Source organism: Chironomus tepperi, unplaced genomic scaffold (genome assembly GCF_022539635.2).
Source record: "Chironomus tepperi strain 1889 unplaced genomic scaffold, CSIRO-AGI_Ctep_v1 contig_449, whole genome shotgun sequence".
Lineage (NCBI taxonomy): Eukaryota > Metazoa > Arthropoda > Insecta > Diptera > Chironomidae > Chironomus > Chironomus tepperi.
Genome location: NW_027226571.1, coordinates 219,773 through 238,207, shown reverse-complemented (window position 1 = coordinate 238,207; position 18,435 = coordinate 219,773). Strand labels below are relative to the sequence as shown.

General features: G+C 33.9%; 1 protein-coding gene across 1 annotated transcript; it reads right to left on the bottom strand.

Annotated features, from left to right (window-relative positions):
- Positions 1–5,996: 5,996 nt before the first annotated feature.
- Positions 5,997–18,225, bottom strand: LOC139098590 (tubulin beta-1 chain-like). Its single transcript, XM_070650822.1, has 3 exons — positions 17,950–18,225; positions 7,491–8,123; positions 5,997–7,343 (listed from the first exon to the last, which is right to left on the bottom strand). Exons 1-3 carry the CDS (start codon positions 18,004–18,006, stop codon positions 6,681–6,683), a joined length of 1,353 nt encoding a protein of 450 aa, XP_070506923.1. The 5' UTR covers positions 18,007–18,225; the 3' UTR covers positions 5,997–6,680.
- Positions 18,226–18,435: the final 210 nt, after the last annotated feature.

The following is an 18,435-nucleotide window of genomic DNA, read 5'->3' as shown; positions in this document are numbered from 1 at the left end:
TGTATTTCTTCTTATTCATGAAGCACCGAAGGAAAAACATGAGGAAGTAGGAAAAGTCTGAATTGCATTTCATGATCGAATTGAGTCAGACTAACATACTTATACAAATAGAAATGTCCAACGGCTTCCATGTGTGTGTGTGTGTGTTGCGAATGTAATCACTAATCGGCATTTTTATGTCATCTCATTCAACGGCTGTTTAGGCTATGATGAAATTACAAACTGGCGCTTTTTTTTGTTGATAACAAAAAATTAAACTAGTTTGTATAATTTTTTGTAGATATTTTGTGTTCAATTGGATGTGTGTGGATTGGAATTTGAAATATGATCGTGTGGAAAGGAATTGATGTATAAACAGAGTAGAGTTACATTTAGCATATTTTAATTTCTGTTGATAGGAATGTATGGCTAACAGATTTTATTTGAATATATTAAGAATTGTTTTGTTTTGATGAGCTGATTATGTCCCCTGCAAAGAAAGAGCGTGCTTGGTTAAATAAGCGTGTTTATCAGTATACTCACTTACTTCCTTGGTGAAGGCGCACGAAAGCCCATTGCTGCATTTAGGATTCGTCGGAAGCTGGATCTGTCTTTAGATAACTTCTGTCAGTTTTTTATTGACAGCATCGTTGTTCATCAGTACACATTAAGTTCAGCATTCTTGGTGACCATGCTCAATTTCAAGAGCACACTCTTTGCCTGTTGGGACTCCAGAGTGGCATAGGCTGTGATTACTCTCCCTTATGTCTAGTAATAAACTCGCATTTGTAAAATCTGCCATCGTAAGGTCAATTAATACAATAAAAGGCTCTAAATACCCAATTAGTCATGAATTTTTCAAAAAATTTCCCTTCATTTGAATAAAAACTGTTGAATATCAAGGAATAAATTTTGCCTTACTTATTTGATTAGCATTTTGTGTCAATAATTCTGTCTAGACAGGTTTTAATTTGACTAGTTGAATGTCTAGTTATTAGTGTATTACAGACGGAAGTCAGCGATAGAACCAACGTTTATCTTCACCTTAGCGAGGCAATGAATCATAGTTGATCTGTTCGACCAGTGAAGCAAGTAAGTATGTAGTTAAATACCTAGCTAAAATGATGTCTAGTGTCATCCTGATGTGATTTTTGTCCTTAAAACTAGGCAAAGATGTAGAGATGGCCTAAGAAACCCGAATGAAAAAATGTGGCGAACCACACTTCTTCTGTAAAAATGGATTAAAATCAGTCGACATGGTTACTTACTTACTTAATTAACCACTTATTTACTGCTTCCTTATTAGTATGTGGACCTTAGGTTACAACAAATTTAAGTCCATCTTACTCTGTTGTTGGCTCTGACACCAAAATTTTATAAATTGTCTATTTGCACACTTGCTGTCAATTTTTTATTTCTGTTTTGCCTGTGCAAGAAGCTATTGGAACTCGTGGGACAACCGTTTCTCTTGTGGAGGCCTTGTGGTTGCCGTCATTGTGCTTTCAGGACAAAACCGCGCCTTAAAGTTAATACGACAATGTATAAGTGCCCTAGAGAACAAGTTAAGCTGTTCGTAACAACAGCATCACCCACTGTTTCCCATCATTCTTAACGAACCATCAATCTAGTAATACATGGCCAATAGTACCTTGTAAAATTTAAATATTTGTAAAATCTACAGCAATAACTGATGTGTAAAATATGCTTAAATAAATTTTATGCTGCACATCGACAAGGGAAAATTGCATACATCAAATATTTCAATTTTTATTGCATTCCCGTTTAATTAAAATGTATAAAAAAAAATTTAATAATTTTTTTTTTCATTCTGCCAATAGCCACAAGCTATCTTTTCATTCACCGCCATCATCATAACAGCAAACTCTCCGGTAAAAATTACATTATCAGTATTAAATGTTATTTTTATTTTGTACTAAATATTTTTATGTGTGTACACAACGCAAGTCTTAATTGAATTTTTTCGCCTCACTCTCTCACTCACTTCCCCCAAAAAAAAAATATCGCGACTTTCCCCTCTTGTACTTTTTTTTACAACATTGTTCGTATGTGTCCCTTACAAAAGGTCTATCTACCATCTACATATATACGTCTATAAATTTTTTTTTAATTATTTTTCAACATTGCATGGCATTGCAACGAAATTATCTCAATTGTGGCTTTTGTACATCAGCGTGAAAGTTTTTTCTGTGTACGGAAAGGTGGGGTGCGGAAAAGTTTGGTAGGTTTGGTAAGAAAATGAGGGTTTGAAAGGGTTGAAGGGGATAAGGCGCTTAATAGGTTCATATATTGAATGAAATGTCCTACCAGACACATATGTTCACATGGTACCTTAATGCCATCATTAAGCCATGTAAGCATGTCCATTGTCTTTTAGGGATGTTTTCTAGCTTTTGATTCTTGAAGAATCTTCAATCAAATTGGAAAACTTCTTCTCCAATTTCCTAAAGACAGTTCCAGGTTCCGACGAACTCTAAATGCGGCAATGGGCCCTCGTGCGCCTTCGTCAAGGAAGTAAGTAGAGGAATTTTATAAAAAGTGACTAAATTCTTGAACTTCCTTGATATATACTAACATGCTTACAAGAACCTACTTACTTCCGTATTACTTCACTGGTCGTACCGATCAATTTTGATTCATGCCCTTTTGTAGACGTCTCCTAAAGATGGCTCTATCACTGCCTCTACTTCTGGGGTCCGTCTGTCAATTACCAACACCAAATGCCATGCAATCTCTATTAACAGCTTCTCTCCTTGAGTTCTTGGACCTCTAAGAACTAGTGCTACTTAAACACATTAGTTGAGTAAACTCATGAGTGTCTTCTCAGTTGAATATACCCTTTAGAGCGGTTTATTTGCCTGATAGGGTTTATTTCTATTAACTAGAATCGTTAAGTAGTTAGCTCATCGCAAAATTGACTATAATTTGGCAAGACAGTCTTCAAGGAGCCTTTTGAAATCTTGAAAATGCTATGAACTGCATGTCATGTTAGTTTTTAGTCGTGGCAGGCCACCAAGGTGAACCGTGGCACAAAATAGGTTGAACTGTACAGCGCTAATGCATCAACTGAAAGAACCAAGGTTAAAAGTCGATACAAAGCCAAAATTACTGCTAATTTACATTAACAAATACCCCAAAAAATTGTCATCAAACTCCAATATGAACAAAAAAGTCATCCCATTTTCCATAGAATCCCCGCTAACAATATCACTGATGCAGAGAGAAAAAAAGAGGAACAAACAGCGAAAGAGTAAGTTGGTAAAATGTAATTTTCAAACATTGCATGCAACAGTTTAATTTTTTATATTTTTTATCCCCATTTTCCCAACAAGCGCACACAAAATTTCCATTTCAAACAAAGATTTTATATTTTTCACTTCTATTTTGCCTATCAAACTCATGAAAGAGTGAAAAAAAAAATAACTAAATTTTTAATGCAATTTACTGTTAAAGTTAAATTTACTGGAAAACGACAATTTTCATATCACTATGCATTATATGGGAACTTTTTTATATTTTTTTGTGTATGGCATGATGTGATGGAGTGAGTCGAAAAAATTTTTCAGTCTACATTTAAGCTATGTATTTTAAAATTGTAATATTTTGTACGGCTGAATAGTAATGCAAGCATACGAGAGAGAGAAAAATGTCATCAAAATTGCATGAAATTGCTGGAGAGAAAATTGAATTTTTTCATAAGACTGAGATTTTTTTGGAATTAAAGTTATTTATAAATGTAGGAGTAAAGATGTTTGTCTTTGATTTGAATTGAATGCAAGATTGAGACAGTAGGAGGAGGAAGTGTATTGACATTTGTAGCAGAGGTCGTCAGCATGTTGATGTCATTTGGTGTTTATGGCTTTGGAATGTAGACGAACTTCTGCTTTTTCCAGTTTTATTCCTTAGCAGTCAAAAAGTGTATGCTCAACAGAAGACTAAAGTCAATCAACGTTCACGAGCATGCTCATCTAGTATATTTTGGGGAAGCAAGCTTTAGAGGCCCTTTAGGGTTAATACGATTTCTTGTTGATGGAGTTTTGACCTCCTTTAACATTTAATAAACCTGAACTTATATTGAATTAAAGTGGCTCGTTGGTGTAATGATTTTGGTCCTTTGGACCTTTTTAATTCAGCATACAACCTTATTTTCGTATCTACAGACAATGCATTAAAATGAGCGATTCAGATTCCATTTCCAATTGGACTAAAATACGTAAGAACAAGACACAATTGCTAATTGATACTCAAAAGACTTACTGGGTAGAAAAACCAAAAAATCCAACTTCAGGTCGGTGTTAGTATGTCCTGAGACTAGATTTCATCAATTCTTATTTATGCTTCAACTTGTTTTAGTTAACTCAAGTCCTAACAATATAGATTGCTTAATATTAACTCTAGGGTGAGTCCTAGAAAGACCCTAAATGTTGAAACTTCCTGATCTGAATAGCTTATAGTTTTCTTAAGATTTACATTTAGCTTAATGCTCATTGAATTTTACTACAAAATGTCAAATGAATGTATTCTGAACATACCCTTGCCTTTAAGGTGTTTACTTTAGCCTTGTCAGGCAGACAATTGGTTCACAAATGCTTATTCCTTCATCCAAGTCCACAGATCTCATTTGACAAGTTGAAATTCCTCTGAAATGTCTCTGAATGAATATAAAAGCAATAAATATATCTCAATTAGAAAACAGCTCCAATTATAAAAGACATAACACGAAAATTCTTCAAAGTTCTGATGTATGTTGACCTCTCACGAAAGCCATCAATATCCTAAAATAATATCAGCATCAGGCCATAAATCTAAATCAGCAAAAAGTTTCCTAATATATAAAAGTTAAAATCAGCACCAATAAAATTTTCATTAGGCATTAATTAATGTTTCGCAATATTTTGAAGGCCAATTACAGAAAATCCGACAATAAATCTTCATCTAAGCATTTAGATACATAGCAATTGCATCAGTAAATAATTCATTTTTAAAAAGCAATTAAATGAAATTCTCACGTTGAAATAAAAAAAAATAAATTTTCCAAATGCTGTTCAGCGCTGCAATATTTTTACTTTTGGATTGGTGTGAAACAGAGTTGTCAGCTATCGAGGGTCTATAAATGGTCAAAATCTATTACTGGTATTGCCTGTAGAAAGGCAAATGAATTTGTCTTCTTTTATAGGCTTGTCAAGCTAAAATTGGTACTCAGGCAAAGGTACTGAATAGTCAAACCCAATAATTTTTGCTTTTTCTCAGCCACTGCTTATAGAATACGTGTATTTGCTTGGAAACTGCCTTTATTAGACATGTCTTTGCGTAAGCAATAGGTACCTACACTAATCTACGTTAGGTTTGCCTAGGCTAAGGCATGTCTATTATAAGCAGTGTCTAGAAAAATGCAAAAACAATTGATTTTGGCTAGGTACTCTCTTTTTTTAGGTAATGCTTTCGTCTAAGCAACCCCAGAGCTCGAAGTCGACTCGATTTTGTATGAAAAAGTCGACTCAAGTTGACTGGACTCCATATAAAATTCGAGTGGACTTCGAGCTATTGGCAAACCTACAAGAAGGTGGATCTGTTTGCCTTTCCATAAGCAATGACTAGACTAAGACAAAAGCAACCAAGATACAGCTATGGACCTCTCCAAAAGGCCTCTATCTTGACAACTTTGTCCTTTGGTTAGACTACAGTGGTACCTTTATGCTACCATGATACAGCCTAGATACCCTTTCCAAAAGCCACCTATCTAACAACTCTGGTGAGAAAAATTCACATTCGATTTTAAAATTTTAATGCAAATTCGGATACACACATCCACACACACACACATACAAAAAGTTGTTCACTGAAAAAAAGAAGGAAAATAATTGAAATTAATTATTAAAATTGCTGAAAATTATTGCAACAGTAAATTATTCAATGTATCACTAGCCAACTGGTGGTGTGAGGGATGTCGGATATTATCAGCATAATTTTTGGTTTTTTTTAAGTCATAACAGCCAAAATATTTTCCAGTAAAAACTTTTTATTAAAAACATTTGGTGCTGAAAAAAAAAACTTTTTAACAACTAACAGAACAAAAAAAAAATTATTTTTTTTTACCCCCAATACAGACTCATCTAAATGAATATAAATGGCTCGGTAATATGTTTCGAACACATAAATTCAATCTATGCAAATTGCAAATTATACAGCTAAGCAATAAATGTTCGATATAATGAAAAAGTTTTTCCACTTTTTTTTTATGCTGCTCACTGTCTGTTACTTCTGTGAAGCTGTGGTGAACTTTTTTGGAAAAACCATTTTTTAATGATGGCAGTGGAGATGATTCTGTTAATTTGCATCAAGATTATGATAGTTTGGACAGGTTTGAGGGCCAATTTCTACAAAAATCTCCTCAAATTCTCAAAATTTACAAATAATTGACCCCCCTCCCCCATACCCCCCAATTGCATGACATTTTAAAATTCTGCATGTTTTGTTTTAAATTAAATCTTCCTTTTTGTAGCTGCAGATTATTAAATATATTCTATAAAAATGTTCCTACTAACTAGTCACATAGTCCATAAAACACGCCACAACTTCACAAGAGTGTCCAGTGGCTTTCAAAAAGGAAGAAGATAAAAATGAAAGAAAAAGTTGAATTGAAAAAAAAAAATTTTTTGTATTTTTTTTGGATAGACGAAAGTTCAGCAAACTTCATTTGGATTCTGTTCCATTTCTTCATTCTCATCAAATTCAACATCATCATCAGCTGTTGCTTCTTGATATTGCTGATATTCAGATACCAAATCATTCATGTTACTTTCAGCTTCTGTGAATTCCATTTCGTCCATACCTTCGCCAGTGTACCAATGGAGGAAAGCTTTACGACGGAACATAGCCGTAAATTGTTCGGAAATGCGTTTGAAAATTTCTTGAATAGCTGTTGAGTTACCAATAAATGTGGCTGCCATTTTAAGACCGCGTGGTGGAATATCGCAAACAGCTACTTTAACATTGTTTGGAATCCATTCAACGAAATAACTGCTGTTCTTGTTCTGTACGCCCAACATTTGTTCATCAACCTCCTTCATTGACATTTGACCACGGAAAATTGCGGCTACTGTCAAATAACGTCCATGTCTGGGATCACATGCTGTCATCATGTTTTTAGAATCAAACATTTGTTGTGTTAAATCAGCAACACTTAAAGCACGATATTGTTGACTATTTTTAGCAGTTAATGGTGCGAAACCGGGCATGAAGAAGTGGAGACGTGGAAATGGTACCATGTTAACAGCAAGCTTTCTCAAATCAGCATTCAATTGACCAGGGAAACGTAAACATGTGGTCACACCTGACATTGTTACCTGAATTGATGAAAATTGAATCGTTAGAATCGTAATTACATTAAATTTTTTTTTATTCAGCATCTCTCGACTCCGTATCACATTAAATGGATATGAGCATGAATATATAAAATAAGAAAAAAAAAATAGGAAATGAATTTTACATACCGAAACCAAATGATTCAGGTCACCATATGTTGGCGATTGGAGTTTTAGAGTGCGGAAGCAAATATCGTAAAGTGCTTCATTATCAATGCAGAAAGTTTCGTCTGTATTCTCAACCAATTGATGAACAGACAATGTGGCATTATATGGCTCAACGACTGTATCTGATACTTTTGGTGATGGAATTACGGAAAATGAATTCATAATACGATCTGGATATTCTTCACGAATTTTGGCAATCAAGAGTGTACCCATTCCACTTCCAGTACCGCCTCCAAGTGAGTGAGTCAATTGGAAACCTTGAAGACAATCACATCCTTCCGCTTCTTTTCGAATCACATCAAGTACTGAGTCAACAAGTTCGGCACCTTCTGTATAATGACCCTTAGCCCAGTTATTACCAGCTCCAGATTGTCCAAAGACAAAGTTATCTGGACGGAAGAGACGACCATATGGTGACTGTCTTACTGCATCCATAGTACCTGGTTCCAAATCAACAAGAACTGAACGTGGTACATAACGGTTTCCATTGACTTCATTATAGTAGACATCAATACGTTCTAACTGTAATTCATTATCGCCATGATAATGTCCATTTGGGTCGATTCCGTGCTCATCGGAGATGATTTCCCAAAACTGCAAATAAAAAAATTAATATTGATTGACATTAGATAACAGTTTAGGGTACAAAAAAGCATTTTAATTGATAATCCAAAATTTATGCTGTCCACCAAAAAAAATACTCAGCAGCAGCACAAAGAAATTTAATTTGTGACACAAATAGTCGTTCGTGAATCGACGACCAGAATGTGTCAAAAATTATGTTACATGTCAAATCTACAAATGAAAATTTCATGAAAAAAGATTATGCGGTGTAGGCGTTAGAACATAAATGACGGATTTTGTTGTTCTACACTTATGTGAGTTATGAATTTGATTAAAATTTGGGGTGATGTGGGTAGAGCAGCGCTTTTGTTTCGAGTGGGTGTGTTTTTAATATGTGAATGGGGGAATTGAGTGGAATTTTTCATGTTTTTGGTCAAAAATCAGTGGTGCAGGAATAGATTTAGTTCCCTAGGGGTCGGTTTTTACTAGATTTGTGATTTAATAGACCTCTCATGGAGGATTGAGGTATTTGATGCAGTGCATTGGGTCAAAAATCATATTTTCATGTCGCTCAAACTAGGCAAATCATTAGATGCTCAATTCTATGTCATTTAAGGCCTAATATCTTTTTTCAATGGTATAGCAACGAAGGTCGAAATCGGCTCGACTTCTATATGGAGTTGAGTTGATTCAGGTCAGCTTTTCAATTAAGGATTTCCAATGATAAGTCCGAGACTGAGGAGACTCCGAAAAGACTTCATAAGGAGACTTCCCAGATAGTTTCAGTCTCTAGAATGTGCCAAAACTGACGCTTGGGGAAACCTTTTTTCAATATACATTCGAGTCGACTTTAAGCTCTTACCAAGGCAGGTAAGGTGATAGCACTTTGGTGATAAGCCACGGCCGATACATCATTTGCCATGCAGCTCATGATAGTGTATGTCGTGGGACACAACTTGGTCAACATTGCTTAATAGAATCTAATAGAATTCTGACTAACTGATCCCAAGTGCTTTACAAACTCAAGTCCCATGATTTCAGTCGCATGCTTCACTAAGTTGTAGACTCTTGTAAATAGTAGACTCTTCCTTACTGACTCTTCCCTCCTTGACTCCAAATGATATACCGTTGATAGGACATTAAAGGAATCCCATTTGAACACAATTATTCCCATTAAACTTGCACCATCTGATAAGATTCCCACCTTTGTACATGACTGCAAACACTCATATAGTCCCCACACGTCCCAAACAACAAGCAAACAAATCAAAAACAACAAAGCATTTCCCCCCATAAAAAAATGCTCTAAAAATTAATTTTATCATCAAAGAAATGAAAGATTGTCATAAAAGTGAATTAAATTAAATTAAACGAAAGAAAATGTTGGATATACATGTGAGACATGTCGCTCTAAACACAAAACCAAATACGTTCGCGTGGAATGTCAAATATTAATATATATAAAAAAAAGTATGAAATCCCGAAGAATGAATGGAAAAAAAATATGAATGAGGAAAACTTTTATGACATGCGGAGCAATATGAAAAAAAAGGTGAAAAAAGTGCATTGAAGCAACAGCAATTTTGAGCTCGATGATAAAAAAAATTACAAAAGTCCTCGTGTTATTGATCGAGGGACTTAAGCGCATTTTTGTCCCAGCGATCAGTAATTGATTAATAAGTCACTTCCAGACCTCAAAAACAAGATCCAGTAGGATCCAGGTCACTTCCAGAACTAAAACACAAGATCCAGTAAAATCCAGGTCACTTCCAGACCTAAACATCAAGATCCAGTAAGATCCAGGTCACTTCCAGGCCTAAAACCAAGATACAGTAAGATCCAAGTCACTTCCAGATCTTAAAAACAAGATTTATATAAAACTTCCAAAAATTTAAGAACTTCATCATTTAACGGATTTTCATGATTCAAACCTCATAACGGTCAAAAAAAATTCAAACATTGTTCAGTAAACACTGTAAAAACATCAACAAACATTGAAAAACACTGTAAAACAACGAAAAAACGTGTTGTTGTTTTTGTTGTTGTTGTAAATGAAAATGAAAAACTGTTAATTATAGTATTTATGCGTTGATTTGAAACTTCTAAATGACCGATAACCCAATAACTTGATAGAACGAAGCTATAAAACAAACCAGAGCTCTCTACGATGTCTAGTTATCGAGATCCAGCCGACCGAACGACCGAACAAAGTGTCTTATTAAGCTACCTTTTTGAAAAAATTTCAAAAATGCGCTAAAAAAAGAACAAGTCATAAGGTGACCCCAATGGGAACGGTAAATCATAAAAACCAACACGACAGCACAATGAATATACATAAATAAAATTTAATTGAAGTATGGAAGCAGTTACATGAAGCAACATGAATAAAAATGAATATTGTAATGCAATGAACATAAAAAACTATGAGAATGAAGAAACTTAATTTAATTAAATTTAGGAGACAGACAGTGATGATTTTGAATATGTTAGTGACGAGGGGGACAAGCTCTTTGCAATTATGAATAAAATTTTTAAATTTCAGACATCATTTGGTAATTTTTTCAAGATTTTTTTCAGTATTTATCCATTAATGTCTTATTTTATTGAGTGATTACCCCCTGGCATCTTCAGATCATCTTCACAATTTTTTATGGCAATTTTCTGTTATGTCGAATGATAATAGTACGTCTAATAACTTTATTAATCATCGGATGACTTTGTGGGTCATGCGATAGTAGTGTCAATCAAGAAAGTGAATTTTGGACAATTCATGGGATTAATAGCCAGCTTTCTGGAGGATATGACATTGGTTGAACGTAGGACTAGTTATTAACTAGTAAGGCTCGTCCAAAACTGCAGACCTGCAGCCTTAGGGGAACTATAAGGCACAACTAAAAGCTGCAGGCTTCCTCAACTAATTTACAGCATATGCAGGCCTTCCGTTCTTTCCCGAACCTTATTATCTAGACAATATGTCAGTATGTCCACTCGAGGGTGTCAACCAGCTCATAAATGACCTTATCCATCTGAAATATCAGGCAGGCAGACTTCCACATCTTAAATGCATGAAATGCAAGTCTGCAGTTCTTGATCTAACTCTATTAATTAGAATTTAAGACCAGTTGTCCACTCAAAAGCTTCAAACAGCTCAGAAATCACCTTATCCCAGTTATTCCTCTTAAATATCAGACATGCAGGTTTTCTCATCAAAAATGCAGGTCTGCAGTTCTTTGACGAACCCTATTAACTAAACATTATATCCAGTTGTCCACTCGAAACTGCCAATCATCCTACAAATCATCTTATCCTCTCAAATATCAGACATCACTTCCCAACATCTCCCAAAAACACCACACATCTTATGCATGTCTTAATGAACAAAGCAAAAACGCCAATAAGACCGTTCATTGCTTTACAACATAATTACATTACTTTTATCATGCAATTTCTCACTTATTTCCTGAGATAAAGTCTATTGAATAATTATCTGGTGGTGTTTCCTGTTTTAGGTTTTCTTTAAAGCCATACAACTAATGATTTCCTTCCTCAATTGTTTCATTATTTTTGATATGAGATAAATTCTCATTAATAGGATTTAGATAGATTCTTGATATTGTAAGCACTTGTATGGGTTTTTTGATTGATGTAGTTTTGGATATATTTTATGGCTTCAGGTAGATTTTATGAATTTATTTTTAGATTAAAAGGTATTTTTTGGGGAATTAAAATGTTCTGTGGAGTTATGTGGGCTGGGGATATTGTCTTTGAAGTTGGGAATTGTCAGATTTGGGGGTGTTTGTCAACGACACATTCCGCAGGTTTTTCCCACGGGTTTCCTGTTGTGTCGTTGACTAACAATCCAAATTTGGAACAGAATTAAACCTAAGGTGAGGAGTTGGTCGGCAATCGAGATATTTGAGGTTCAAATGTCATTTGAGACGAATAATTGAGTTGACTTCATCTACAGAAGACTCAGATTCATAGTAAGTGATAGATTGAGCATGCATCCATCTAGTCCGAACAGACAATGAACATGCTTATGCACATGATGATGCCATGAAGGTGACACATGATCAAACTCATTGTCAGCCAAGATAACGACATCTACTCCTTCAAACTAGAGCAAAATACCTCAATTAATTCATATGTACTTGATCATATGAAAATTGAAATAAATTAAATTGTAATTGATGATGACAATAAATTGCACTTATCTCAAAAAATTAACATAAATCATTAATTTTCACGCTTGACATGCAAAAATAAATAAATTCAACCTTGAAAGTCGCTCTTCAAACATATCAAGCAAAAACAATGTAATAATTTGCAATCTACATGATTTATTTAGTAGCAAACAGTCACAACATCAAAAGTTTTCTACAATCTGCAAGATTGTTGCAGGCACAAGCAGCACAACTGTTTATCAACTCTATTTTTATGTAGTGATTTCACCTTATTTATGACAAAAAAAATCTGTATGTCATAAAAATTAAATTCAATTTGTATAGTCAAGCTATTCATAATGTTTGTGCTGACAAGCTGTCTGATGTCATTTTTCTAAATTTTTGACCTTCAACTGAAGTAGATTTATGGTTAAAGAGATGTCAATTGAGGTAATTTGTAGTGGGATTCTTCTCATAGAAATATTATCAGCAAGAAGACATTGTTGTTGTTGGGAATATTTGCTATGTGAGCATTTAGAGCCATTCAAGGCTTGTGAATTATCAAATGTACGAAAATAATCATGACTAAAAATTTTTTGTTTACAAGTTTTTCAGGATAGAGTGGGTGCTGAGCCATATATGAATGACTTTTCCAACAACAAATTTAATTATTTGGATTGGAATGAAATTGAGTTTTTGGAGAACTTCTAGAATTGAATCGAATAATTTAAATCAGTGGTGCACAACCTTTCGAAACCGGACACGACATACAGTTTTTAGCATTTCTATGAATTTTCAGCTACACAGAGGTTGTCCACCACTAATTTAAATAAAATGCTAATCGACTAATAACCTGGACCAGTGCTGCACAACCTTTAATTTTTCACAACACACCCTGTTCGTAAGCCTTGACCAAAACCGCAAACGGCATACAATTCATGTCATTTTGTGATCACACTATTGTACCGCAGCACACAGGTTGCCCACCACTGACCTAGACCATAAAACAAATAATTTATTACGTCATAAGCCTCCCCCCACCATCAACAACTTACAAATCATTCGTTAAATTTCGATTAACATCAAGTGAACTTTTAACAGTTATGGTCTTCAAACTCTCATAAAACCACTACGTATGTATGTCATTAAAGTCTCTGTTCTTAAAATATCAGCGAGAAATTAATTTTTTTGTTGTTCGCATGCACAAAAACAGGTTTAAGATGACACTCAATATTATCGATGATGCAATCGTAGTAAAATAAAAATTTGATACATTGATTTCATCATTATTTAACTACATAGAGATAAGAATTGATGTTTTGTTGACTTTTGTGATTTAACTGTTTACGTAGAGTCTGTGACTATTGGTTTTTTGTTGGCTATGATTGATTTTGACTAGAATTTGTTGAGTGATTCATTGATCTTGACTAATTATCATTGGCTGAATGATTTAGAGGCTATTAAGTTTCGTAGATTTTGAAGTTTAGAAAGTAAATTGACTGAAAACGATCATTAGCAGAGTTATTAAAGTAATCTTCAAAAGCTAGGCCCGAGCGACCCATTCATATGACTCTCGAATAGAGGCATCATCCATATGGCAGTTAATTAGATACAGATTGAATTTAGTGTTAATAAAAGAGCTTTGGTGAAACTACAAAAACTCCACGGCTCGTTGTGTCGTTAGAGAACAAGTCAGTAACTTGTGTCACTTCTATAAATCGATCACTTGACTGTTTGTACGCACAGATCAAAGTCTAATGGAATTTAATCTAAAGTCGAGTTCAACTATACAAAATATGAGTCAACTTTGAGCTCTGACGTTATATTTAGCATTATGGACGACTAATGGCTTAATCTTTCTATTTGCAGTCACGTCAAATGCCGACTAATGTCTTTATCTTGCCATTTGTCGTCTTTACAACTACAAAACATCCCGTCAAATAAAAATGTATGTACTCAAGCACTTTAAAGTGGCTCTGTTTGCTCTAAACCTCTCTAAAAGCCACAAGTGAGTGACCCCTAAGATACAAGTCGAATACGTAAAACAATAGCTTTTGAAAACAAAAGTTCCATACATGCGTTGCTTACAATTATCACAAAATGATGTCATTTATGTAGTCAGGATACCCATACTCTCAACAGAAAACAGTCAACTTTCCAAAAAATTATCGAAAAATTCCACATTGGGAACGTCATAATGGAACTATGAACAAAAGACTCGATTTATCTTCCATAAAACATCATAAAAATTACATATCTTATCAAACTAAAAGACAGTTTACTTTTGGATGTTTATCACACGTGTAATGTCATAAGCAGCACACACCCAGCTAACAAAAAAACTCAATTCAGCATTACTAATTATTATTCATTGATTTAGCAAGCACAACTTAGTGATATGGAAATTGAAAAAATGTTAATTAACCTATTGCCTTATTTATGACTCCATAATTCTATTCTATCGACATCGATATAAGTCGCTGTGTCAATTCCTTCTTATTCTTAAATTCATTTTCATTTCTACTCTTTTTGCATTTTTTAAATTTCGAAATTGTCGTAAAAAAGAACTTCTTCTTGATCATGTCGTTTTCTGAAACGCGCACACAGCAAAGAAGGAACGAGAAAGAGAGCGGAAGAAATTGAGAGAGCTTCTTATGCTTCATATTTTATATTTTTCTTCTCACTCATTAGTAAACACACAAAACATCACTGAGTGGTGTTTGAAAGCGATCTCCGATTTATGCATAGACGGTGAAAAGAAAAGGAAGGGAATAAGAAGTAACTTTTTATTTCTGTTGCGACAGTGCGAAAAATGAAGAAGAAATGGGAAAAAAGTTGGCTGACTGACGAGGAGGAGGAACTATGAAATTGATAATTAAAGGTTATAAAAGCACGTGGAAGATCATGAGATGATCTATGTAAACATAATGATTTGATCGGATGTATGCTTCTGAATCATTTGGATATGCAGACGTTCAGAAGTGACGTCAGTGTGAATTTTCATATTTTCTAATCCGTTGTCTTAGTATTGAATGGATTTCTCACAGAAAATAGCTGTAAAGTGGCTATAAAGTATGTTAACTCCACTTTAATCCCCAAATACTAGACGTCAAAACTTAACGATCATCACAAAATATCCAAGTCTTAAATATTAACACTCAATCGAAGCTGTTAATAAAGAGAATAAAAAAAAATATTAGAAAATTTACTGTAATTTACTAACATTCATTGAGACTGAAATACCAACTCATAATGTGCATGAATTCAGTTCGAAAATGTCTTATTCGAAAATAAATCTGAACAATAATTGTGCAAAAAAAATGCCAGATGGTCTTTTATGGGGTGTGCTGTATCTGCACCCCTTGGATTTTGCTCATTCTTATACATTCACATTACTAGAATTTATGTCGTCCTCGTGTGTTTATTAAATTTCAATCCAAAGCAGGTGAAGGTTTTTGAGATGAGACTCAACGATACGAATGATCCCTAATATTATTATAGAACTATTTTTATTTCAGAAAAAATACACACAGAATACAAGTAAACATTTAATTTCGGTTTTCAGCAGTAAAATTCATTCTAGAATGATGTGGATATAAAGTACAGTGACTCCAACTACATCTATTCCCATCATAACATAGCATACTCATTGTATTCCAATTCCATAATCAGAATTTGCAAACATTTATGTATGACATCAATCAATAGACATCGTATAAGAACTTTGGATTAGAGTCATTGAGGTATTTGTGACATAATATGATAATTCTTATGCTAATTAGATTATCATTCTTTTATTTTGAATGAGAACTAAATAGCTAACTTCATATGGAATTGTGTGGAATTTTTCATTCATTCGTGACCTAATGAATTGATAGATAGAGAAAAATTAGTATGGAATTTACTTTGGAATTTAATGATGAGAAACTATTAAGTGATTATGATTAAATCTTGATTAATTTGCTTATTATGCGCAAGGTTTTAGATGGATTGGGTGGTAGTAGTAGTGATTTAATCATCATACAGGGTTACAATCCCGAATGATACACAGATACACATATTGATACCAAGTACAAGCTGCCTCCCTTTGTAATCCTACTCAAATTATGACACCAAACGCTGCAAGATTCAAACTGAATTTGACACCACAGAGTCACCCGAGTGGACATATGGACGTTGATGATCAGTTGATGACTAATTCTAATGTATTTTTGTGTACTTGGATCAGAGTCACACCGATCTAGTGTCGGATTTTGAATCGATTAACCGACTTGCCCTATTCAGGTATATGACCTTCTAAAAAAGGCATGGTGGGGCCTTGCCTTTGGTGCCATTCAGGAATTTAGTTGTATCTGAAGCCCAGAGAGTAAAATTGTCAATTTTTTGAATTCTTTGATGCTTGAAACCCAATATCCAAGGTTAAAGCAATACTTGTCTCAAGACTAAGGTGTCTAACACCCACACTAGGGATCTAGGCTCAAAATAACAGAATGCTTGTAGGTGTGATCATGTTTAACTGACATGTGGTCATTTTACTTTCATTATTAATTTAGAAGGAGGATATAAAGCAGTATGACGCTCAAAAGTGCAATTTATGTCCTGAGTGGGCAGCAACAGGTCATAAAATTGTATTTTTATGAAGACATAGTATATGAATAGCCATATTTAAGGTTCCTCAAAACAATTATTAAGACAACATCACATTTAAGAGTAAATCTAGAAACTTCATTGATGGACAGGTACAAATTTTGACAATTCTCGAGAAAAAACAACAACAAATTATCAGCCTAGCATCACATTTTGTCATCCTCTCAATTAAATGATGACAAATAAATCAGACAACTGATTCAAGCTAACAACTGCCATTAACATCCAAAAATAATATCAAATAGAAAAGAAGAATCATAAAAAACTCTTTGAGGCGTTCATGCTCAAGCAGCAGAGAAATGAAAATAAGAACATTAGCCTCCGTGCCCTTAATTTAACATTCAATTTTTGTTATGTTAACCGTCAAAATATGAAATAAACTCGCTAGGCAGTCTAGACCATGAATAACTTTCTAATCGAATTCCTTTAAGCATGTAGAAGCTATTAAATGAGAATATTGTGTCTGTATTTATCAGCAGGAATAGCAATCGATATGATTGACATAATCTATGATGAATGGAAGTGCAAAAATAAAAATAATTATTTTATCAAGGCTCACTTGGCATTCAAAAAAGAATAAATATTCGCGAGTAAAACTACAAAATGGAATCTGAAGCTGAAGATTTTTTTTTTGTGTTTCATAACTTTTCACATGATTTTTTTTTGAAATTTTTCCAAATTCATGAACCCCGCCTAGAGAAATTTTTCCGCATTTCCTTCTTGTTTTATTTATCGAGGCCAACCGAGCTATTTTCTAAAACTGCACACGATTTTATTTTTAATTTTCCACTAAATGGTCATTGACCTTCCGTGTTAATTATTTTTTCATAAAAAAAATGAAATTTCTTTCGAATTCAACAAGCTATGCTACATCATTTAAAAATGCAAAATTTTAATGGAGAATAATATGTAAAAAAAATTCCTCGAATTCATTCACGCACATCCAGTAAAGTCTGTCAATACAGACATACACTCATAAGTTATGTGATGAGATGAAAAGTACTTAATAAATTATGTAAGCTCATCAAATAAAAAATGATAATTACTTTAGATCCAATTTGGTTTCCACATTGACCGACTTGTAAATGCACAATTTCTCTCATGATTACTCGACTTGATTTTTTTTATCAAAAAGAACTGAATATAACTTTTATATGCTTTTTATTTCTATTTTTAATTTGCGCACAAACACACACGATCCACTAAAAAAAATTATTCTGAATTTTTATTTTATATATTTTTTCTAAAAAAAATTCACTTCCGACACGGCGACGTACTGAATATCAACTAGTCACGTTTAAAGTGATCGCTCATCTAATGAGCGATGCCCGAAGTCAATAGAATATGTTTCAATGTGTACAACAATTCTCGCTCAGTTGATCGTCAGTGTTTAATGAGAGCGAGAGCCATACAGCATACACAAAAAAATGTGTGAATGTATATGCATGTTGGGATAAACATCATCATCATCATTAAAAATCATTTTTTTCAGTCGTAAGGTAATAAGCAACAAAAAAATAACGAGTATAGAA

Excerpts from the sequence above, each read along its gene's own strand:
- LOC139098590 (XM_070650822.1), bottom strand. The coding sequence starts at position 18,006 with ATGAGAGAAATTGTGCATTTACAAGTCGGTCAATGTGGAAACCAAATT. Across the intron at positions 8,124-17,949 it reads GAAACCAAATTGGATCTAAA|TTTTGGGAAATCATCTCCGA; the intron begins GTAATTATCATT and ends TTTTATTTGCAG. Across the intron at positions 7,344-7,490 it reads ACCTGAATCATTTGGTTTCG|GTAACAATGTCAGGTGTGAC; the intron begins GTATGTAAAATT and ends TCATCAATTCAG.